This window comes from Acipenser ruthenus, chromosome 24 (genome assembly GCF_902713425.1).
Source record: "Acipenser ruthenus chromosome 24, fAciRut3.2 maternal haplotype, whole genome shotgun sequence".
Lineage (NCBI taxonomy): Eukaryota > Metazoa > Chordata > Actinopteri > Acipenseriformes > Acipenseridae > Acipenser > Acipenser ruthenus.
Genome location: NC_081212.1, coordinates 7,302,142 through 7,326,661, shown reverse-complemented (window position 1 = coordinate 7,326,661; position 24,520 = coordinate 7,302,142). Strand labels below are relative to the sequence as shown.

The 24,520-nt window shown below is 41.3% G+C and overlaps 1 protein-coding gene across 3 annotated transcripts in view; it reads right to left on the bottom strand.

Annotated features, from left to right (window-relative positions):
- LOC117429511 (syntaxin-1A) overlaps window positions 1-19,172 on the bottom strand; it is a 97,258-nt gene extending 78,086 nt beyond the window's left edge. Inside the window, exon 1 of one of the 3 annotated variants that reach the window (XM_058998287.1) lies at window positions 19,011-19,172. In XM_058998287.1, coding sequence (XP_058854270.1) covers window positions 19,011-19,040 — 30 coding nt within the window. In that variant the 5' untranslated portion in view covers window positions 19,041-19,172. The remainder of the gene's footprint in view (window positions 1-19,010) is intronic. The other 2 variants (XM_058998288.1, XM_058998286.1) reach the window with 2 other exon arrangements.
- Window positions 19,173-24,520: the final 5,348 nt, after the last annotated feature.

Here is a 24,520-nt window from a genome sequence, read left to right as displayed (position 1 = left end):
GAGCTAGTATTATTATATTTAAAGTGGCCAATTATTCTACCCCCATTTTTCCCCCCCAAGCTATATAACTGCACAAGGATCTGGCTGCACACATTTAAATAAAATATGAGGGGGAAAAAATGATCCTCTAGAATATAAATGGCTGGGTGTTGTATAGAGGATAAGCATGCACATAGATTTTTGAAATGAACATTTTGTAAGGGGTCTGGGTGTAATACAATCACACTCAATGATGTATACTCACGGATCGTATAATCACCAACTGGAGGGTTTCGGGGTGTTTGGGGAGAATGCTTCATTATAAAAATCCATCCACAATGGTAGTTACTGCACACTTTTTCACATCAATCCAACAAGTTATATTCTAATTAAATCAGGCTTCAAATGTGAACACTTTGTTAGATTGTAATCAGTACACTGAGTAATGCACTGGCCGAAACGTTGGTCTTCTTGGCATCGTTGCTCAAGTTGCAAGCCCTGTGCATGTAGCTTGTTCACATAAATGCGCTTTTCTTTTCTTTTTTGTTACCTAAATCATAGGAAATTTAAAAATGAAAGTGCAAATACCATGGTTAACTGTACTAAGGGTTGGACTGGAAAGCACTGCAGATTTAAGAAAGGAATCCCTATTGAAACAAAGATATGCACACCACTCGGCGCTGTGAAAGAGCACACTTTACACAGAATTGAGACAAGAGGTCAGGGTCCAGTTTAATTACAGCTGCCATGCAGGATATACCAGCATTGTGACTGGTATAGTGTTTTCCTATCAATACTCATTAAGTCACAGTCATTGCCCGGGTCAGACTGGCTATCCTTCACCGCTCAACTCCCACCCCCAGATAGGTGGCTCGCAGCCCTTACAGTCGGCAGAGGGGATTACCCAGTCTGATAAACTGTCTCTGTGCCAGCAAGTCAGCTGTTAGACATGCAAGCAATTGCCTCCCAGAAAAGTTCAGTCAATCCCATTGGGATACAAGATACACCTAGGATATCCATTAGCACACCCTTCATAATTACCAGCAACGGCAGCACAATGGATTGCAGACAAATATTGCAGTGGTCCTGATACAGTAGTACATGATACAGAGTCATGCCACTGCACTGGATCATGAGTGAGTATTGAGTCCTGATACAGTAGCACATGATACAGAGTCATGGCACTGCACTGGATCATGAGTGAGTATTGGGTCCTGATATAGTAGCACATGATACAGAGTCATGGCACTGCACTGGATCATGAGTGAGTATTGGGTCATACAAGTCAAGAAAGGGTCTACCATATCAGCACTGCAGTTTGTTGCTTGTTCTCAATGAATTGTGTTGCCATTGCTGGCAATGCTGTGATCTGTAATAGTTCTGCTGGTGTTTCCTCAAGGGCAGTGTGCTTGTATTTTTGGTATTTGTGCCATTGTTTCCCTACATTGACTGGCTCCCCAATTTGTTCTGATTTTGCTCACTCTCAGTTTTATATTCTCTGTGTCCAGGTTGAGCGTTCTCAAGCCTCTGAAAGATGTCACATGATTGACAGGTTTTTGTTTTAATAACAGATCTCAATCCGCAGGAAAGTAAAACTATTGCACCTTGAAAACGGAGAATCTGAATAGTTTACTGGCATACCTCTAGGCAGTGCAGTCTGACTGCGGGGAGGCAATCAACAGCGAGTAGCCTGCCATTGATTCTCATTCACTGTCTGCCTTTGATCACTCTCTCAATTCTCCTCCAAAGAAAACACAAACAAGCAGCTAATCAGTGTCCCCACATGGACTGGGAACACATTGTCCTGCTGTCCCCCTGAAACACTCCAGGAATAAACATACAGCAGGGATAAATATAGAGCCGAGCAGACTCCCAGGGACTGGCTGGAAGCAATTAGGAGCAATAGAGAAGGAATAATATATAGGGAAGGTATAGCATGGATATAGCTTTGGAGACTGAAGCCCAGGGAAAGGATGGGTTTAGAACCTGTGAACAGTGAGACACAGACTGCACTGGAGACTGAAGCTCTCTGTCTGTCTGTCTGTCTGTCTATACAGCGCAGGTACAGCACAGGAATTGAGTGCCTATAAGAAGTGAGCGACTGAAGCTCTCTGTCTGTCTGTCATGCCCATGAAGTATGGTGCTGTGTGACAGATCTTGGAACTGACACACACTCCACTACACTACATACATACACTGGGTTTTTCCAAATCAGGGGGCTGCAGCACAAGCCAGCGCAGATCACTGCTGCTACACAAGGCTTATTACACACAGCAGCTATCACTCATCCCATGGAAAACTGGCCCAATTACCTGCCTCTCTCATGCCACACAGAATTAAACAGACTCCCTCACAGCTCTGTCTCGCTATGGAAATCTGGAATGCAATAATTCAAGTGCTAGTACAGAACGCCCGTCCTGTTCCATCTTACAAACCAGAAAAACTATTTCAGAAGCACTTCACTTTGCCTGCTAATTCTTTCCATCCCGGTAACCTCCACAAATCAATCATGGTAATATGATTAAAGCCCACGTTCTCATGGGTAAGTGTGCACAGTAATTTACTTTCTCGATGTGCATATTTTTCTATGCATGTTTCAATACACTTCACCATGCTTTACTTTTTTAACTTGTTTTTTCCCGTAGTAAATCTTAATAAGTGTCTGAATGGAGGAGGCTGATTTTATAGTCAGCACTCGGATATGTTACCCAGATACAGGTCAGTCACATTTTACCGCCCTTGTGTTAAGAATAAAATCAATTTAGAGGAGGCCGTGTGGTCCAGTGGTTAAAGAAACAGCCCAGTAACCCAGAGGTCCCTCGTTGAAATCCCACCTCAACCACTGACTCATTGTGTGACCCTAAGCAAGTCACTTAATCTCCTTGTGCTCCGTCTTTCGGGTGAGACATAATTGTAGTGACTCTGCAGCTGATTCATAGTTCACACACCCTAATATCTGTAAGTGACCTTGGATAAAGGCGTCTGCTAAATAAACAAACAAATAATAATATATACAGATGTGCTCAAATTTGTTGGTACCCCTCCACAAAAAACAAAGAATGCACAGTTTTCTCTGAAATAACTTGAAACTGACAAAAGTAATTGGCATCCACCATTGTTTATTCCATATTTAATAGAAATCAGACTTTGCTTTTGATTTTTTATTCAACATAATATTGTAAATAAGAAAACAAATGAAAATGGCATGGACAAAAATGATGGGACCGCTAACCTAATATTTTGTTGCACAACCTTTAGAGGCAATCACTGCAATCAAACGTTTTCTGTAGCTCTCAATGAGACTTCTGCACCTGTTACAGGTAGTTTGGCCCACTCTTCCTGAGCAAACTGCTCCAGTTGTCTCAGGTTTGATGGGTGCCTTCTCCAGACTGCAAGTTTCAGCTCTTTCCATAGATGTTCGATAGGATTCAGATCAGGACTTATAGAAGGCCACTTCAGAATAGTCCAATGTTTTGTTCTTATCCATTCTTGGGTGCTTTTAGCTGTGTGTTTTGGGTCATTATCCTGTTGGAGGACCCATGACCTGCGACTGAGACAGAGTTTTCTGACACTGGGCAGTACGTTTCGCTCCAGAATGCCTTGATAGTCTTGAGATTTCATTGTGCCCTGCACAGATTTAAGGCACCCTGTGCCAGGCGCAGCAAAGCAGCCCCAAAACATAACCAAGCCTCCTCCATGTTTCACTGTAGGTATGGTGTTCTTTTCTTTGAAAGCTTCATTTTTTCGTCTGTGAACATAGAGCTGATGTGACTTGCCAAAAAGCTCCAGTTTTGACTCATGTGTCCAAAGACCTTAAACTTCTTAATAATATTTGCAACTGTTGTCACAGGAACATCAAGCTGCTTGGAGATGGTCTTGTAGCCTTTACCTTTACCATGCTTGTCTATTATTTTCTTTCTGATCTCCTCAGACAACTCTCTCCTTTGCTTTCTCTGGTCCATGTTCAGTGTGGTGCACACAATGATACCAAACAGCACAGTGACTACTTTTATCCATTTAAATAGGCTGAATGACTGATTACAAGATTGGAGACATGTGTGATACTAATTAAAGAAACTAATTAGTTTGAAATATCACTATTATCCAATTATTTATTATCTTTTCTAAGGGGTACCAACAAATGTGTCCAGGCCATTTTAGAATATCTTTGTAGAATAAGCAATAATTCATCTCTTTTCACAGCTTCTTTGCTTTATTCTATGACATACCAAAGGCATGCAAGTATACATGATAAAATAGCTTTTAATGTCACCACTTTTCAGGAGGAATGAAGCATTATTTCAATGAGCTTTAAGGGTACCAACAAATTTGAGCACGTCTGTATGTAACAAATTAATGCACTTACTCATCACATGTGATTTCCAACTCCGTCACCAGTTTCCTGATACAAAGCCCATCTCATTTCAATCTTACAATTTATTTGAATATCCGTTTTTTATTTCTCTGTATGCCAAATCAGTCTGTTTTCATTGTGCAGTTACACAGCGCTTCCTCCAGTTTCACCTGACGAAAATGCAGCCAAAACAAAGTGAAGAGACAAACTACGGTAATGTAAAAGTTAATCATTAAACAGTTTTAGATACTGTGATGTATTTTTTTTAAATCTGTGATCTTTAGTTGTTTTTGTGCATTTTCATTTGCTAGTGAACTGTGACATTAGGGCCTTATCGAGCATTATATTCTGCAATTCTGAATACTGACTTTGGATACTGTTTTAATTCTGGAAACTGTTGTTGTCGTTTTTTTAGTATCTTTTGCTAAATTGCATTGCCTTGTATGTTGTACGCAGTTCTCTGCGTGGGTAAAATTGTGATTTAATTTTGCTGTTGGGTCATTAACAGGGAATTTTACATACGGCTACAATACGCACCGGATTTAAAAGTATGTACTGTATTACAGTCCACGTGTCGTCTCTTTTGGCAAGGGATATTTTCAGAATCATATCGTTCTAAATTAAAATACTTCTTCTGTTGAAAATATAGTACTGTACCAACAAAACCAATACAGTACATCTAAATGGAAGCCTACGTATTTTAAAACACAGTCCTTTCAGCTGTGTATTATTGACATTGTATCTTTTTTGTTTTCCCTGAAAAACAGACAAGGCTTGGAACGAGCCAAAAAGAAATAATCAGATATGCGTCACACTCATTTAACCGTCACTGAAGTCACCAACTCACTAAAGTGTGCCCGAGCTGCCTCTCTCTCCTCTGTCCTAATTCTCCTCGACCTCTCTGCTGCCTTTGACACTGTTGATCACTCTATTCTACTATCATCTCTTGCTGACCTGGGGATCTCTGGCACTGCTCTGGCCTGGTTCTCCTCCTACCTCTCCAACCGCACTTACCAGGTAACCTGGCGTGGAGCAACCTCCACACCTCACCCTCTCTTAACTGGAGTCCCCCAAGGGTCAGTCTTGGGTCCTCTCCTGTTCTCTCTCTACACCCGCTCCCTGGGCCCCCTCATCGCATCCTATGGTTTCTCATACCATTTCTATGCTGATGATGCTCAGATTTTCCTCTCCTTCCCCACCTCTGACTCCACCATCTCCTCCCGTATCTCTACCTGTCTGTCTGCTATTTCCTCCTGGATGCACTCGCATCACCTCAAACTCAACCTCTCTAAATCTGACCTCCTTTTCTTTCCCTCCTCCTCCCCCTCCTCTGATCTCTCTATCTCTGTTCCTCTGGAATCTACCACACTCTCTCCCTCTTCCTCCGCTAAGAACCTTGGAGTCACCCTGGATCCCTGCCTCTCTTATTCCCAGCACATCTCCACTCTGGCACGCACTTGTCGATTCTTCCTGAGCAACATCCGAAGAATCCGACCCTTCCTCACCAACTATGCTACCCAGCTCCTGGTCCAGGCCCTGGTACTCTCCCGCCTAGACTACTGCAACTCCCTCCTGGCTGGCCTCCCTGCGTCCGCCACCCGTCCGCTCCAGCTCATCCAGAACTCTGCTGCCCGCCTGGTGTTCTCTCTGCCTCGCTTCGCCCACGCTACTCCACTACTCCGCTCGCTCCACTGGCTCCCGATCACCGCTCGCATCCAGTTCAAGACTCTTGTACTAGCCTACAGATGCCTTGACCAGATTGCACCCAGCTACCTCCAGACCCTCATCTCTCCCTACACCCCCACTCGACCTCTCCGCTCCGCCTGCACTAGAAGACTAGCTCTACCTCCACTACGCTCCCCTGCCTCCAGAGCCCGCTCCTTCTCCACCCTTGCTCCGCAGTGGTGGAATGACCTTCCTACAGATGTCAGGACTGCCCAGTCCCTGACCACATTCCGGCACCTCCTTAAGACTCACCTCTTCAAACAGCACCTGTAGAACTCCTCTGTTTGTATCCTGGGACACTATCACCCTTCATGTAAATGTGCTTTATTTTGCTCTTATCTGCCCCTATTTTACTGCATTTAATCCTGTACTTCAGAATACTGTAATCTGCCAAGTGTTTAACCTGTAGTACTTTGTATTTAATCATATCCTGATGTAACTATCACTATTTAATCATATCCTGATATAACTATCACTATTATCTGCTGTATTATTGAATTGTGGTTTGTCACACTTGTACTTTGCTTGAACAAAAGTTATTGTATTTCTTGCTCTTATTGTATTACTTGTATTGTAACACTTGAAATGTATTTGCTTACGATTGTAAGTCGCCCTGGATAAGGGCGTCTGCTAAGAAATAAATAATAATAATAATAATATAGGGTCGGATATGTAAGTGCTGACTGTTGTAACTAAAAGATTAACTTAATATGATAACAAGAGGTGGTTTACATCTGTGTGATGAATTCGGATTTCACAAGTAGGCTTAGCAAGGATGCTTAGCAGGAGACTAGCGCTTTTGAAAATACTAGTGTGTACACAACAATGCTACTTTTGCTCATTGCAAGCTGGAATTTCTAGAATACCATTATCATCATAATTCATTGAGTGTTACTTTAATGAATTACCTTATGTAGGTATGATACACTTGGTGATGGGCAGTGTATGGATGGATGGATGGACAGACATACCTACTGGACAGATCAATAAATAATGGATTATTCTGGTTGCATCTCAGTGGTTTAGCCTTTCATCTGTAGAGGCAGATGGCTGCACACCCCCCTCCCCACCCCGGACGCAGCTCTGATCCCTGCCTGCTGAACATGCCTGGAATCGCTGTGTGATGGATGGATAGGGCGCGGTGGAGGCTGCAGTGTCACACACTGCCTCAGTCTGTCAGCCCTCCAAGTAGACCAGTGGAATGCCACACATTGGCATAGTCACAAGAAGGAGCTCCACACTGAAGACAGATTTACTCTTCCCAGTCATTGAGGTTGGGGGTTGTGTTGGTTAGGGTTAGTCATTGAGGTTGGGGGTTGTGGTGGTTAGGGTTAGTCATTGAGGTTGGGGGTTGTGGTGGTTAGGGTTAGTCATTGAGGTTGGGGGTTGTGGTGGTTAGGGTTAGTCATTGAGGTTGGGGGTTGTGTTGGTTAGGGTTAGTCATTGAGGTTGGGGTTGTGGTGGTTAGGGTTAGTCATTGAGGTTGGGGGTTGTGGTGGTTAGGGTTAGTCATTGAGGTTGGGGGTTGTGGTGGTTAGGGTTAGTCATTGAGGTTGGGGGTTGTGGTGGTTAGGGTTAGTCATTGAGGTTGGGGGTTGTGGTGGTTAGGGTTAGTCATTGAGGTTGGGGGTTGTGTTGGTTAGGGTTAGTCATTGAGGTTGGGGGTTGTGTTGGTTAGGGTTAGTCATTGAGGTTGGGGGTTGTGGTGGTTAGGGTTAGTCATTGAGGCTGGGGGTTGTGTTGGTTAGGGTTAGGGTTAGGGTTAGGGTTAATCATTGAAGTTGGGGGTTGTGTTGGTTAGGGTTAGTCATTGAGGTTGGGGGTTGTGTTGGTTAGGGTTAGGGTTAGGGTTAGGGTTAATCATTGAAGTTGGGGGTTGTGTTGGTTAGGGTTAGTCATTGAGGTTGGGGGTTGTGTTGGTTAGGGTTAGTCATTGAGGCTGGGGGTTGTGTTGGTTAGGGTTAGGGTTAGGGTTAGGGTTAATCATTGAGGTTGGGGGTTGTGTTGGTTAGGGTTAGGGTTAGGGTTAGGGTTAGGGTTAATCATTGAGGTTGGGGGTTGTGGTGGTTAGGGTTAGGGTTAGGGTTAGTCATTGAGGTTGGGGGTTGAGGTGGTTAGAGTTAGGGTTAGGGTTAGTCATTGAGGTTGGGGGTTGTGGTGGTTAGCGTTAGGGTTACTTTATTGAGGTTGGGGGTTGTGTTGGTTAGGGTTAGTCATTGAGGTTGGGGGTTGTGTTGGTTAGGGTTAGTCATTGAGGTTGGGGGTTGTGGTGGTTAGGGTTAGGGTTAGGGTTAGTCATTGAGGTTGGGGGTTGTGTTGGTTAGGGTTAGGGTTAGGGTTAGGGTTAGTCATTGAGGTTGGGGGTTGTGGTGGTTAGAGTTAGGGTTAGGGTTAGTCATTGAGGTTGGGGGTTGTGGTGGTTAGCGTTAGGGTTACTTTATTGAGGTTGGGGGTTGTGGTGGTTAGCGTTAGGGTTACTTTATTGAGGTTGGGGGTTGTGTTGGTTAGGGTTAGGGTTAGGGTTAGGGTTAATCATTGAGGTTGGGGGTTGTGGTGGTTAGGGTTAGGGTTAGGGTTAGTCATTGAGGTTGGGGGTTGTGGTGGTTAGAGTTAGGGTTAGGGTTAGTCATTGAGGTTGGGGGTTGTGGTGGTTAGCGTTAGGGTTACTTTATTGAGGTTGGGGGTTGTGGTGGTTAGCGTTAGGGTTACTTTATTGAGGTTGGGGGTTGTGTTGGTTAGCGTTAGGGTTAGGGTTAGGGTTAGGGTTAGGGTTACTTTATTGAGGTTGGGGGTTGTGTTGGTTTTGTGAGTGACACTGCTTGGTTGGCTGTTTGCTTGTTTGTTTGTTTACTGTGCACTTTTATAAAGACATCATTTAAGACTGATGTTACCGTGGCTTCTTGACTCAGGATCCGGCATCCTGTTTACTTCCCTGATGTAAAACAGACAGTGATTATAAAAGCACTGGGCTCTCTCTATTTGCACTTTGATGGCTCTCAGATCCACAGTACAGCATTTCTTATACTTTACTGTATTGAGCTCACTGGCTCTTACATTCCTAGTACTGCGTTGATCATACTATACTGTCTGGAATTTACCTGTTTACCTCAGAATCCCAGTTGTTGTCTTTCAAAGGTAATGCCCACCCTGTTAGTTTAACACTAATCTTAAAAAGAATACTGCAAGAAAATCTATATTGCAACAAAGTGGAATGGTATAGAGGCAGTATTCATTGTGGAATGGTCTAGAGGCAGTGTAGAATGGTCTAGAGGCAGTGTAGAATGGTATAGAGGCAGTATGCATTGTGGAATGGTATAGAGGCAGTATTCATTGTGGAATGGTCTAGAGGCAGTGTAGAATGGTATAGAGGCAGTGTGGAATGCTATAGAGGCAGTATGCATTGTGGAATGGTATAGAGGCAGTATTCATTGTGGAATGGTCTAGAGGCAGTGTAGAATGGTATAGAGGCAGTATTCATTGTGGAATGGTATAGAGGCAGTATTCATTGTGGAATGGTACAGAGGCAGTGTGGAATGCTATAGAGGCAGTATGCATTGTGGAATGGTATAGAGGCAGTATTCACTGTGGAATGGTCTAGAGGCAGTGTAGAATGGTATAGAGGCAGTATTCATTGTGGAATGGTATAGAGGCAGTATTCATTGTGGAATGGTATAGAGACAGTGTGGAATGGTACAGAGGCAGTGTGGAATGCTATAGAGGCAGTATGCATTGTGGAATGGTATAGAGGCAGTATTCATTGTGGAATGGTCTAGAGGCAGTGTAGAATGGTATAGAGGCAGTATTCATTGTGGAATGGTATAGAGGCAGTATTCATTGTGGAATGGTACAGAGGCAGTGTGGAATGCTATAGAGGCAGTATGCATTGTGGAATGGTATAGAGGCAGTATTCACTGTGGAATGGTATAGAGGCAGTATTCATTGTGGAATGGTATAGAGACAGTGTGGAATGGTATAGAGGCAGTATTCATTGTGGAATGGTATAGAGGCAGTGTAGAATGGTATAGAGGCAGTATGCATTGTGGAATGGTATAGAGGCAGTGTAGAATGGTACAGAGGCAGTATGCATTGTGGAATGGTACAGAGGCAGTATTCATTGTGGAATGGTATAGAGGCAGTGTGGAATGGTACAGAGGCAGTATGCATTGTGGAATGGTATAGAGGCAGTATTCATTGTGGAATGGTATAGAGGCAGTATGCATTGTGGAATGGTATAGAGGCAGTATTCATTGTGGAATGGTCTAGAGGCAGTGTAGAATGGTATAGAGGCAGTATTCATTGTGGAATGCTATAGAGGCAGTATGCATTGTGGAATGGTACAGAGGCAGTATTCATTGTGGAATGGTATAGAGGCAGTGTGGAATGGTACAGAGGCAGTATGCAGTGTGGAATGGTATAGAGGCAGTATTCATTGTGGAATGATATAGAGACAGTGTGGAATGGTATAGAGGCAGTGTGGAATGCTATAGAGGCAGTATGCATTGTGGAATGGTATAGAGGCAGTATGCATTGTGGAATGGTATAGAGGCAGTATTCATTGTGGAATGGTCTAGAGGCAGTGTAGAATGGTATAGAGGCAGTATTCATTGTGGAATGATATAGAGGCAGTATTCATTGTGGAATGATATAGAGGCAGTATTCATTGTGGAATGATATAGAAGAGTATCATCAATGTCTTGCCTGCCCATGGTGGCCCTGAACCTCACTAACAGGTGTTTAAAACATAACAACACTGCAATCTGTGGGCCAGAAGCACACACAAAGCTAGGAAGCAAACGGTTAAACCCAGCGGCGCTTTCTTGCAGTGTTAAAGGCAGGATATTAACAGTGGCAAGTAGCAAGGAAAAGCGCCTATTTGTGTGAGCCTTCCAGTGATGCGACTAGGCAGAGTAGCACAGCTCTGGACAGCTGATGTGCTCCGGTTTGAAGTGTATATCTCGCTGGTTCAAAAGCACTTCTAACAGAAGATATAACAGCAACAAAAAACTTCATTTGAATAGGCACAGTTTGTGAAGACAGGACCTCACATTGCCTGCATTCATTTGCTTGGAAATCCAGTAATAACAATAATATATACAGTGCCAATTATTTTTATTGTGCTGTTTGTTGTGCGTGAATGAGCCAGTTCTTTTGGGTTTTAATATCGCTTTGAAATGATTGCACAGCACCTTTTAAGTAGTCAACGGATAAGCTGTAAAACCCATATAATGTAAAGCAATGGCATGACGAAAAATACGTTGGTTTGCTGTAACCCATCATTTTCACCCCAGTTTGAATATTTGTTCCTGTACATAACTATGTGTTATTATCTTCAAACCTGCAATCTTCAAGCCTGAGTCGGGTTACAGAAATTTTACAAGGGTGGCACAGCTGCTGATACATTATGGGGCTGATGTCAGGATATGTGCAAAGTGATTTGCGGCTGCAAAACACCCATACTGCAGCCAAAATCAGTGTTTTGAACACGTGAAAGCGGGACTTTAGCAGCCACTAAAAATGAGGCGTATGTAACAATAGTTTTCACCTGCCGTTCAAATTAGCACTTTGCCATCATTAATCCATTTAAATTATATTGAAATGTATTTAAATGAAGAAAAGAGCCGGGATCTGGAATACTAAGATGGTGCAAACATTACAATGAGATGTAAGGATTTTGCCTTGCACTTGTGCAATTGCTGACTCTCCAAAAACATTGCACCTCCTCTTACAAGGTGCAAACCATTGTAGAAGCGAGTAATTGAGCTGTATGAAACCACACACCTGAAGAGGCCTGTCATTGGCCTCAGGATGGCTGCTGTGGACACTTCCTGATGCGGCGACGCTTGGCTCTTGTTGAGGAGAGGCAGGAAAACCTTTGAGGAGAAGGGCAAGACGGAGAAGACCCTGCATATTCAAACCCAGGGTCAAGCCGGAGGATGCGGTGGTAAGGCGTTATCGTCTCACTCCGCAGGTCATCCTAGACCTAATAGCTGAATTTCACCTTTTCATCACCTCGTTGACTGTCCTCCTGGTAACACCGATGGCATTGACTATTAAAAATGTGCAGGGATGAATCTACCGATCAAAATTTGTAATCGAGTGACTCTAATATATGTATATGTATATATATATATATATATATATATATATATATATATATATATATATATAATTTGAAAAAGTAAAACTGCTGTGTACCAAAAGGTACAAAATAAAAAAGGAAAGGGTAATGTAGGTACACAAAAATGTGAATAATTGATAAAAAAAAAATCTATATTCTATCAGGATGTTTTGGACTACAAGTCCAAAAAGAAAAGTTCAGGAGGACGACGGCATGATGGCTTCAGAATACAATGTTCATTCCAAGAGGTTCTAAAGTGCCTCATTTCAAAATAAATTTGCATTCTTTTTGCTTCCTGGCTGCATCTGTCCCATAGCAGTGATTTATCCCACAGATTGTGATGTCTTCTGCAGCGTTGGCATCTGTGTTAAAATGTCTGGCAACAGGAAATGTAGATACAGGGCTCGAAATTAACACCGGCCATGCAGAAATTCCATGGGGGCCCTTCTCAACGCCGCAATGCCCCTCAAAATGTATGTCTATTCTCAGCCATTATGAGCACAGTGCCCTTTCAGCTTCAGCAGCTAGAGAGGCGTCTGTATTAGGAAATGTTTGAGTTCAAACAATGACATGATTATATAACCTGTGTGGTCAAGTGGCCCCAATTCCATACACAACACGACATGACATCGGTCTGTAAAGGAATACAAAGCCGGGATATCACATGTTTTAAACTAAAGCGCGAGCGGGACGATAACAATCTGATCGAACACGATTGCTTGGAAGTCCAGAGGTGCTGTATTAACACCAGCAGAATACAGGAACCCCAGTTTCACGCAGCAGCTGTGATGGTGACCCAACGTGTACGAGTACTGCTGTGTAAAATGTTTGCTTAAAATGAAACATTCCAGTCAAGAAATTTAGAACAAGAATAAGGAAAAACAAAAATACACTTAACACTGCCATTAACAATAAGCCCTGAAAAGCAGGCACGGTAATTTAAGACGTTACCATAATGAAAAACAGTAAATGTAGCGTGGGTTTTGTACTACAGCAGGGTCTGCAAGGAAAACTACGTTTATTTCTCACAATTAAATTACCATTTTAAGAACGGGGACAGCAGAACACAATTGCCAATGTTGTTGCCAATTTAGAGCCTGCATATTTACAGTATATATATATATATATATATATATATATATATATATATATATATATATATATATATATATATATATATATATAGGGTTCTGTAAGATACAAGCTGATTCCACCCCATTCAACACCTGATAAGATGTTCTATATATATATAACATCAATATGAACCCCCACCACAACCACTAACAGAGCACAGCATTACCAGCAATGGCAAGATATTGGACCTGGAACAGATATTACTCATTGGTCCTGATGCAGCAGCACACTGTGTGGTACTGATGTGGCACCACGGTGCTGCAGTGGATCACCAGCAGTGTGTATTGGTTACCATTAGAATGTCACAATCTGAAAATTCACTGTGGTGCCATAGCCCTCTAGTGCAGAGAAGAATACAGCTTCTCATCATTCTGTTACAGTACTTAGTGTCACATCAGTCTGGATCCTGTCTTTCTTAAACAAACACATAACACACTTGCACCACTGAGGCATGACGAGACCTTGAGCATTTTAATATCAACGACTGAATTATGAACTTCAGATGCATGTGTTAAACTGATTTTGCATTTTCTTACACCAGTTTACCATAAACCACATTGAAATGTCTAAAGTTTACAGTATTTTAAATACACGTAACCATTCCCAGTAATAAATATGTGAGCAACAATGCCTTTGCATCCCAGCTCAATGGTTATCAACAAGGAGCCCATCACATCTGTAAAAATGCTTCTGCAACGGCCAGCTAACCTCACATTGTATGCATGTATTTATTACTTTATATTAACGGGTTAACCAGGAATAATCACTCACTGAGACTGCCTGTGACTTTTAATCTGGTGCCCTCTTTCCCAGCACTCCCCGGGAGGGCGGCAGTCCCAGCGCCACACGAGGGTTAACACAGCAGCTGTGCCCGCTCCCAAGACCGGTGTAGCGTGGCCATCGACGATCACATGGAAATAATCACCTGGTGAAAAGCTTACAGCGAAGCAAAATATGAGCAAGGAGGTTTTTATTAAAATTTCAAAGGCGCCAAGCCAAACTGGACCCCACATTTAAGTAGATAAACATTTTGGCTACTGCCTTCCTCAGTGTTGTGATCAAAACGTTCATCACCCAAGAACACTGAGACCTCTATTGTTCTTTGAGGGCCGACAAGAGTTGAAAGGTCACATTCTCTGAAACCATGAAGACATCCTGCCCAACATCTCAAACTGGAGCTACGGAACACAGAGCCAGACTGCAGACCTCCTGCAAAGGGAAGAAGGGTATCTGTGCAACCTACATTCTGAGGCACATGTGCTTAAAACACCACGGGTCTGATAATGACACAGAGAAACTTTCTACAGCTTCTGACGGAGGGGACGAGCAGCGTTGTGCCCAGCATAGAAATGACAGCACCTCCCTATGGTATCTAGAGGCTGGGTGAGAGGGCTCAGTGAGGCCATACTAGAAAACAGGCTGCTTTGCTGTCACCCGCCTGCCCACTTATTTTAACCCCGCACTAGTCTTTACTCAATCAAAGAAACAATATCCCACCACCGTGGCTGAAAATATACAAATGCAGAGCTATCAGTGTCATGAAACGTCCACCATACACACATGTAAGGAAGAAGGACTGCTTTTATCCCTTAGATTCACAATAAGTAGAAGATTGTAACCAAGTTTTATCACAACTAAGCGTATTTCTACATATAAGTGAGTCAAACGTAAACAGCATGGTTACAGCCCACTCTCCCTCTCTCCCTCTCTCCCTGCCACATCCCCCATTGATCCCATGGCTTCCACATTACTGTACCCAGGGTTATAATGGCTCACACTTTTCAGTGCCTTGTATCTGGGCTGACTCCCATTATCATCCCCATGATGACATTCTCTGGGTCAGCATGAGTGTTAATAGGCTCCATTGAAATCACCAATAGACTGCGGAGCATGAAATGAGCATCTGTAAGTAGGGAAATAATTCAAAGGGCTTTTTCAAGATCAGTACGGGGTGTAAAGACCTTGCATCACAAAAGACTCATTCCAAAACCCTGAATGGCATTGCAATAGAAAAGGAAAGGTTGTGTGCTGCCTGGAGCCCCCAGTGTATAACCACCACTGCCCCAATGGTACAGCGTAGCACCAAATGCTCCATTACATACATGCGTGGTATATTTCTACTTGTATGAAAAGTAACAAAAGGTTATTCTGCTCTGCTGTAATTGAGGGTCCCTGGGTCTCTTTGATCAGCGCGCTGCATTTCTTAATGAAGCACCCCCTTCCCGCTAGCCGTGTGAGACCTGCTATGTTTTACTGTCTGAATGCGATGTAATCATACTGATTCTATTATGGTCACTCCATTAGCAGGTTGATTGTACTGTGCAAGTCTGATAATCTATACAGCATGGAAGCTTGTGACACTGGTACTTGCTGCAAGACACGTTTCATTCCAGACAGCTTGTCATCTTTCTAAACTCAGAGCATTACAAAACTGTGCCAGGTATGCCAGCCACCGCGAATCTGAAAAGAGTTTGAACACTGTGTGGAATTCAAAGATAAGCAGCGGGTTTACCAGTAAAAGCAAAGTGTAAACATGGTAAAGCATAAGCAAGCATTATAAAGCCCAGAGAGGCATGGTTCAGTTGAAACATGGGAGAAAACAGCTAAATTACCATTCAAAATTACCATTCAAAATTACTATTCAAAATTCAAAACAGGCCTGCACGGGTGTTAGTTTGTGATGGTGAAGGTCCGGAGCTGGTTATGTGTTTGTTGTTTGGTGTAATTTGTAAATAAATGCGCGTGAGCACTTGAACTGCAGTGTTGGGTCGATTGCAGCGTACCAGTGATTCAGTCACATCAGTGGGCTAAAATAGAGACTAGAAAATCCTGTGTATCTGTAGTAACCTAATCCTGATTGCAACGTACCAGACAGATGATCCTGGTAATTGGTTTAACTGATCGGAACAAGTGGAACAAGTTAGACCGATAATGGGGACTAGCCTACAGCTCTGGCCAAAAGTTTTGCATCACCCTGTAGAATTAACACATTTTGCTTCATAAAGTGGAATGAAACCTGTTAAATAATGTTACGTTAATATATTAAATTACATACCGCTTTGTAGTTTTCCATATACTTAACAAAAAACTGACAAATTGAAAAATGTGACATTTCGAAATCTAACATGAAACACTGTACTACTGTTATGGCTTTCGGTAAACCTTTGCAATCTTATTTTTGTAGTTTCTTTGACTACATGATGTTAAATAAAATATCTAAATTATGTTCATGTAGCTGCATAAACCCTTCTTTACTAATCTGATATGTGGAATTGTAGATACATATATATAAAGGGATCCCTGCACAAAAAGATTACATCAAACATATTTAAGTAAAAATAAATGTCATGTCTTTTCCGTGCGCATTTCAAACTGGTGGATCTGACTGTACTTGCAGTTAAGTTACCAACACTAAACTGAAAACTGCATCAAAAGTACATGATTAATTGCACGATACTTTATTGTCACGCATCTGACTGCCTGAACATGACGGACATAAGAAATGTACACAATAAAGTTTTCAGACTCGTCATTTTAGAGGAATAATGTAGCTGTCTCTGCAAAAAAAATGTAAGCAGTGAATGATTAGGACAAGCAAGCGTACTAAGTCTTATCCTTCACAGAGCTAAGTTAATCCACTTGAACAGAACCGTCACGAATCTGATTTGGTACGCTGCTGCAATCGGGATCTTGTTTAGTCTGATTTAGCAGATGATCCACCTGTGATGATTCACCTGGTACGCTGCAATCGGGATTAGAAGTTAGACACATCAAGTGGACTAAATTTGGTACGCTGCAATTGACCCTAAGAGTCTCCTTACCTGTCGCATGCCTAACACAAAAAATGGCAGAGTTAAGCCCGGTGGAACAGTCGAGGTCAGTCTTCTCTGTAGTAAATCATTGCAATGCCTGTATTTACTGTTTATCCTGTTTAAAATAATATATAAAATAACACCAGGTAGGTGATGATGTCACATTTAATACAGCCCTGACTGGCCAGGAACATTTATCGTTATCGATTTAGCAGGAAAAAATCGCTCTGAAAGCGATCGATACGATAGCTATCGTTATCGTTTACAGTGATCGTTATCGTTATCGTTGTGGTGTGACCACCTCCATTCATTTGAACTGGAATGATTTTTAAAAACCGTTATCGTTATCGTTCCAGGTGTGACCGGGGCTTTACGCCTGTATGACACAAGGGATGCACGGATCACACCAGGAATTTGCAAGATTTGAATGGTGCTCCGTAGCAATGTTTGTTTGATATCCCCATTCATGGAATCAAAGCTTTGCCTTTATAGAAGAAAAAAAAATTACCAGCTACTTGAGGTCTTGCTACATATTGCAGGTTGTTCTAATTTGTTGTCCAACCACTGCATGCCTTAAGAGGTGGCTTGGGCTGCAAAACCATGACAAAATCAATCTTATTAAGGAAGAGATATATCACACAGTATCGGTCGCATATATCACACAGTATCGATCGCATGTATCACACAGTATCGATCGCATGTATCACACAGTATCGATCGCATGTATCACACAGTATCGATCGCATATATCACGAAGAATCGATCGCATGTATCACACAGTATCGATCGCATGTATCACACAGTATTGATCGCATGTATCACACAGTATCGATCGCATGTATCACACAGTATTGATTGCATGTATCACACAATATTGATCGCTCCGCCATGTGTATGAATAATTAGGTGGGGCAGCAAAGTGGAGCCCCGCCTAACAAAGGGGGACAGACTTTCCTAACACAAAAAAAAACTACAGTCTGAATCACTAGTGTCCAATAATACACTACAGTATGTAGTACTACTTGAATAATAATAATAATAATAATAATAATAATAATAATAATAATAATAATAATAATAATAATAATATCATTTTCATTTTCATTGAAAATCCCAAATGTCCCATACTAGAGTATATTAAGTAAGCACGGTAATCTGTTTCACAATACCACTAGACCATTATTTGTTATTTCAAATACAATATTATTATTATTATCGCCGTAAAATACATCTTTAATAAAGCCTCATAACGGCAGGAAACGCCTTTAAAAAAACAGAGCTCCTGAGAGACTTCAAACTGGAACTCATATAAAAAGCTTTTAAATACTGAACTCGGTCATCATCAAGTAGAAAACAGCACTCTGAACATAAAATAAGTTATTTTCAAATACATGCAGAGCATTTATTCCTTTAAAAATAAAAATGTTTTGTTTTTTATTATTGCTGGGTGGTAGTGGACTGTCATTATGAAATGCCACTACTACTACACTATTAATAATAATAATAATAATAATAATAATAATAATAATAATAATAATAATAATAATAATAATAAAGTTGGTGCTATCCGTTGCTTTGTACTGTATGTGAACAGGAAAAAAATACATGATTTTGTTCAAGTCTCGCTGTAACGCAATGTAATGTACCTGTACAAATGGTGAAGGAAAATAAATGAATTTCTGATATTGTAACCCTTTCTATGACAAACATAACCACAGCAAGTACCAACCGCGCGTCGAGTTCCCGCTAACTCCAACCAGCTCGTCTCACCAAACCGTTACTGTCTGTACAGTCTTCAGTGGTCATGCCACAAGACGTTTAAACATTTCTGACAAGAAAGCACTTGTCCCTTTCCCTTCAGTTATTGAATAAAAACATCAGTACTTACAGTCCTGAGCTCTGCTGTGCGGTCCTTCATGTTCAATTTGTGGACTTGTGTATTTCCAGGAACCTCCTTTTACAAGAAATGAAGAAATGAACACTCGCTTCCCCAACTCGCCTGCTTTCCAGATCTGAGGAGCAGCGGAGGAGCGGGGGCGCGCGAGGGGGTGTGTAGCGGCGGGAGCGCGCAACCAGGGGAGTTACTGTGTGGGGGGGGCGAGCAAAGGAATAATAAGAGAGAGGGGCTATCAGGGAGCGCGCACAAGGTTAGATTGGGGGCTTGTCTGCTTAATTATTACACCGACAGAGGCATCACGACTTCTTTAGAACTGTACACAGGAATTATGTAATTCAATTAGCCTGTCCTCCCTTTCTGATGAGAAATCAGCTATACCACCCCCTTTCTAAAATAAAAATGCAAAAATATTATGTGTGTGAGAGAGAGAGAGGGAGGGAGAGAGAGAGAGAGAGGGGGTACATTAAGCATTAAAGGGAACAGGCTAGGACATCATTCGTTTATACAACTGATAGCAGTTTCATAAGAATAAGTGCGACCTCCACTGGTAATATGGGTAAACTTCATGCAATAATAACCATGTTAATCACTGTTGCACTGAAATACAACAGCAGTAAAGGGTTTTCATGAAATACATGTTTAACATCTGTTTTATAGGCCAAGAAGCAAAACAGAAATGAATGGTGCTTTGTTACCCCCGTGCTACATTTGCACAGTAATCCCGGTGCTTTTTCATGTATTTTGTGATTTGCCATTCCTGCTCCCCTATGCGTTTATGTGCTTGACTTCTCTGTGTTCCACATTTGCATGACACACCTCCGTGAACAGTCTACAGGGAATGTCATCTCAGCGTTTCAGATAGCACACTGTAGATTGAATTTAGTTTACAGTTGGTATGCATATTTGTTTTCTGTTTTTAAATCCTTAGAGAGAGAGAGAGAGAGAGAGAGAGAGAGAGAGAGAGAGAGAGAGAGAGAGAGAGAGAGAGTATTGAATCGGGTCGTGTGTGATATGAGAAATTCTCATTTATCACAAACTACCCCATGCACTATGTTTTATAATCTCTGGTGAGAATGTTTTATTCCCAGCAAGAGAAAACAGCCACTATGCGAGGTACGGTTGGAATTCCTTTAGATACGGTTGGAATTCCTTTAGGTTTGACAGCTCGCCGTGTTGCTAGTGTTAATGAGCGTGTGATACAGGAAATATCAACTGGATGAGCCCATATAAAATTGCATTACTAGAAAATATTTCATGGAGTCTAGTCGAGGAGGAGTGAAGGGGCGCAGGCTAGGGGTGCTGGGGGTAACATAACAGTCACCAAATGCATGGCTTCCATCACATACAGATGGTTAGTTAGGTTAACTGGTTCATACATATGATGTAAGATGTCGCCCCGACCAAACACTAACAAAAACAGAGGTTGTAATTTATTAGGAGTTCCATTAATCGCCACAGGGAGGCAGCATTGCTTAGGAATTACAAAGAGCATTTGTTGTTTCGTTATTTATTTCTGTGGCCGTTTTTAAAAATGATGGTACGTGATATTCGCCGCGGAGGGCTGACATGAATCTCCAGTCTGCTCGTCGGAGAGACCGCGATTTTCCAGAGAGTGTCACGCGGACGCCGTCGCCTACACTGAGCGCGAGTCAACGACGGCATTGAGCAATCAGAGAACAGCTTCAATGCACGCGGTCCAGCAGCGCGAAGCAGCGTCCGAAACCACGGAGGACGCAACGTGTCGGTGAAAAAACACCCAGAGCTTTATGACAAACATCATCGCATTTGAAAATCAATATATGGGAGTCCATTTCGAGGGAACTGGATAAGACTGGTATGTATGATTTATTGCCATATGTGTCGAAATACCGTCAGAAAAGACACATAGTTTTTCTACATTCTTTAGAAAAGCGGTTGAGGCGAGTTTGTGCACGTGGTGGATTGAGGTAACGGTTATTAATTATTTAAATATAGAAGGGGATTGTAAAACAATGTTACAGGCTAAAACACTTGTCAGGCGAGAGAAGTATCCAGCGTGTTTAATTACCGACTGAAATTCAAGTAAATGGTGGCATTAGGATTGTTATGCCGTTTGAGAGATAAACACCCCTACAGAAAATGGATTTGTTGCACGTGACTAGTTCTGCCTTAACTTGCATATTGCTCGACATCATATATTATTTAACTCAATTTAGTTTTGTTAGCAGCATTATTACAAGATGAGCTAGAATAGGCGATTATGGGATTATAATAATGATGTACATAGCTGCGTCATCATAAACTTTCCCGCGTAATTTAGCAAGCAATGACAGGTATGGAACCTTCAAGTTAAACTTGTGTCCATGGTTACCACGTTTTTAAATTTATACCCGAATAATTCCTGAGTTCATTTTGGACATACAGATCAACTCAACTTGAAGACGACTTATTATTTTAAACAGAAAATATTTTTAAAAGTATGTTTTTATTTTAACAACTTAAAAAAAAAGAAATATATATACACACATCAGGTAACTTTAAATTTTGTATTTGTTACTGGTAGGCCTAAAAACATTATTTGTACTTATTTATTATACATGTTATATTTATGGAATTCTTGTAGTTTTAAAGTATGTTAATTAAATAAAATATTAGAATTGAAGAACATTCATTAATCACGTTTTTGTTTATATTTAAAAAAAAAAAAAAAAAAACAACGGTTGAATGGTATTTTAGATTCCCTCTCGGTAATTTAAATCTGCTTGTATTCGAGTATCAATTAAATCAGAACAATGTTTTGTCCTTAGCCCCACATCAAAGCTTACATTTTTCAGTTATAATTATTACTATTATTATTTTTTTTACTTTCAATCTTTCAATTAAGTCGACTACGAAGAAGTTATGTCAATGTATACGGGGAAAACCGGCAAGGTAAGGCGTGTTATTATTATTATTATTATTATTATTATTATTATTATTATTATTATTATTTACCATTACAGACGGTAAGATTTTAGATGTGAGATTTTAGTAGTTAGGCTCCCTTATTTATATAAACCTTGTTTCCACTAACCTGCAGCACCGTGCTGCATTGTTCTGTCACTGTTATGAAAGCGTGCCATATTGCTCGCATGATGTTTGTAAAAACCCGTACCGTGCCCTGGCGTGTCAGCACCGTGCCGTGCCAGCATCCTTTCGTTCCTGATACTGGCACGGCACGGTAGCTGCCCAGAGCCAGCGGGGTGACTGCGAAAATGTGTAACGGAAAACATGTCGGTAAACAAACAAAGAACCCCGTGGGAGGATTTTAAAATTCAAATGTTGATAAAAAAACATGTTGAGAAAATAACATCGAAAAGCAGCTGAATACTGCCGCGAGGAACATTAAAGTGTCACTTTATCGCATTTCGAAACGCATTTTGACCATTCACAAGGCTTATATTGAAATGGAAGAGAGAGGGAAAGTTACGGATTTGCAGCAGCTGAAAACCAGCGATTATGTGTAGATTTGCTTGTTTTAATAATAGCAGAAAAGTTTGCTATCATCACACAGTACTGCTGGTGAGACTGCTGCCTTCTATGTAAATAGTTCATTGATATTTTTATTCTGTTTTAAGTCATTTTTCATTTTTTTGTTCATGAAGTTCAATAGTTAAACCATACATTTTCTGTAAATAAGATCAATAATTAAATTACATTTAAACAAAACGTTATTGTCAAAGAGTGTTTATGCAAAACCAGTTTGAATTTACAATATAACTTTATATTGTTCCATATAACAGAAAATAGGTTCACTTTTTTATAATGGCGATTATAAATGACTTTTTGAATAGTTTTGTTCCGTGACACTTTATTAGGGCAGCGTTCATCTTCCTGTGGTCCATCCCCTGTACCTTATCTAAAGGCAAATAAAAACCATTTTAAAAAGTCATCATTGCTTATTATAATTCTAAAGCCTTTTTAAAATAACTTGAAACATACTTAGGAGGGGACCCCAAGCAATGTTCATACTCATCTGTTAAAAATAACATTTCATTTACATTGAATTGTGCTGAATTTGTAATGATGGGAGGGTTTTTTTTGTTGTTTCTCCAGAGACGACAGCGTGGGCTGGTGCCTTGCTACTGGGAGAAGCAGCCAGGAGGCTGTCTGAAGGTCCACTGTGCTTTCCACCACAGCAAGCCTCGCTCCAGCATTGAGCTTCACCTGCCAGCCTCTCGGGGTCAGTCCCGTTCATCTACCTGTCTGTCGATACGGCTTTATTTATTCAGTCTTTAACCAGGAAAAAAAAACACTGAGACCGAGGCCTCTTTTACAAGAGTGTCCTGGCAAGATGACCAGAAACAGACAGCAGTAATTTCACATCCCTAAAAACAACATCGCTCCAAAAGACTCATCATACATTCAATCTGAGATCAGAAATATTTACACTTTGATAATTCTTGGAACTGACATTTAATCTTCGTCACTATTCTTCGTTTGGCTGATACATTTATTTATCTGATGCATGATCATATCCCGGATACTCTTGTCCAAACTATTCCATGCCATAAGGGCGCTGTAGCTAAATGCTGGTCGGCCAACCCAGGACCTTCTCCAAGGTACTTGATAAATAAGTGCAAGACTAGATCGTAAACTATATTTGGTTATATTTGCCGGTAGCAACAAAGCTAACCTACATTTACACTATACTTTTTTTACAATAAGCAGGGTAAAATATTTGAACAACCAGCCTAGGGTGTCATTTTGTGGGTTTTTTACCTTAATTTTCAGAGATCTTGTGTGATGCACTGAAGAGGAAGAGTGTGTTTGACAGATTAGGGAAAAGAACATCGCCCCCCAGGGTAGATGCTGAGACTGCAGCAGTGGATGACTTTGTGTCATCTATGCGTGCTGCATCAGGTATGTATTGGCAATAATACGCTTAGGGCTTGAATCGATGTTTGTATGTTACATTTTTTTTCTTTTAAAACACCTGTTTTATATTCATCAAAAAAAAACTATGAATGACATACACTCCATATTGTGTTCCATTATATTAACTAATTAGGAATGTCTTGCAAAATAAGGACATCACTCTCTCATTTTTTGTGAATCTGGAGAATATCTTGGATATAACTCTCATGGGTTAGTAGCCCAATTCTTAATAAATATGCACAGGTCTGATTTTAACCTATGTTTGAAACAGATGTCTGATAAGGTTTAAATGAAGCAGTGTTTGCGGTAGGCTGTGCCATTGCGCCAATGCCCCGCTGAAATAAAAAATGTCCCGCTGAAATTCTCTTAACGCACCCGTGTGTCCCCCTTCCCAGACCAGACGCAATACCAATACGCAGTAAATTAATGCATTTTGTATTACCATGACATGTCTGATGACAGGCTGATCGTGTTTACACTTGCGTTTTCATAATTAAACTCCCGTGCCATTATTCTCCAGTCCAGTAGAATGCGCTCACACCCTCCCCGGTTACAGTCAGTTTCACAGTAAAGCCTGGACAACATCATCAGGCTTGTTAACAGCA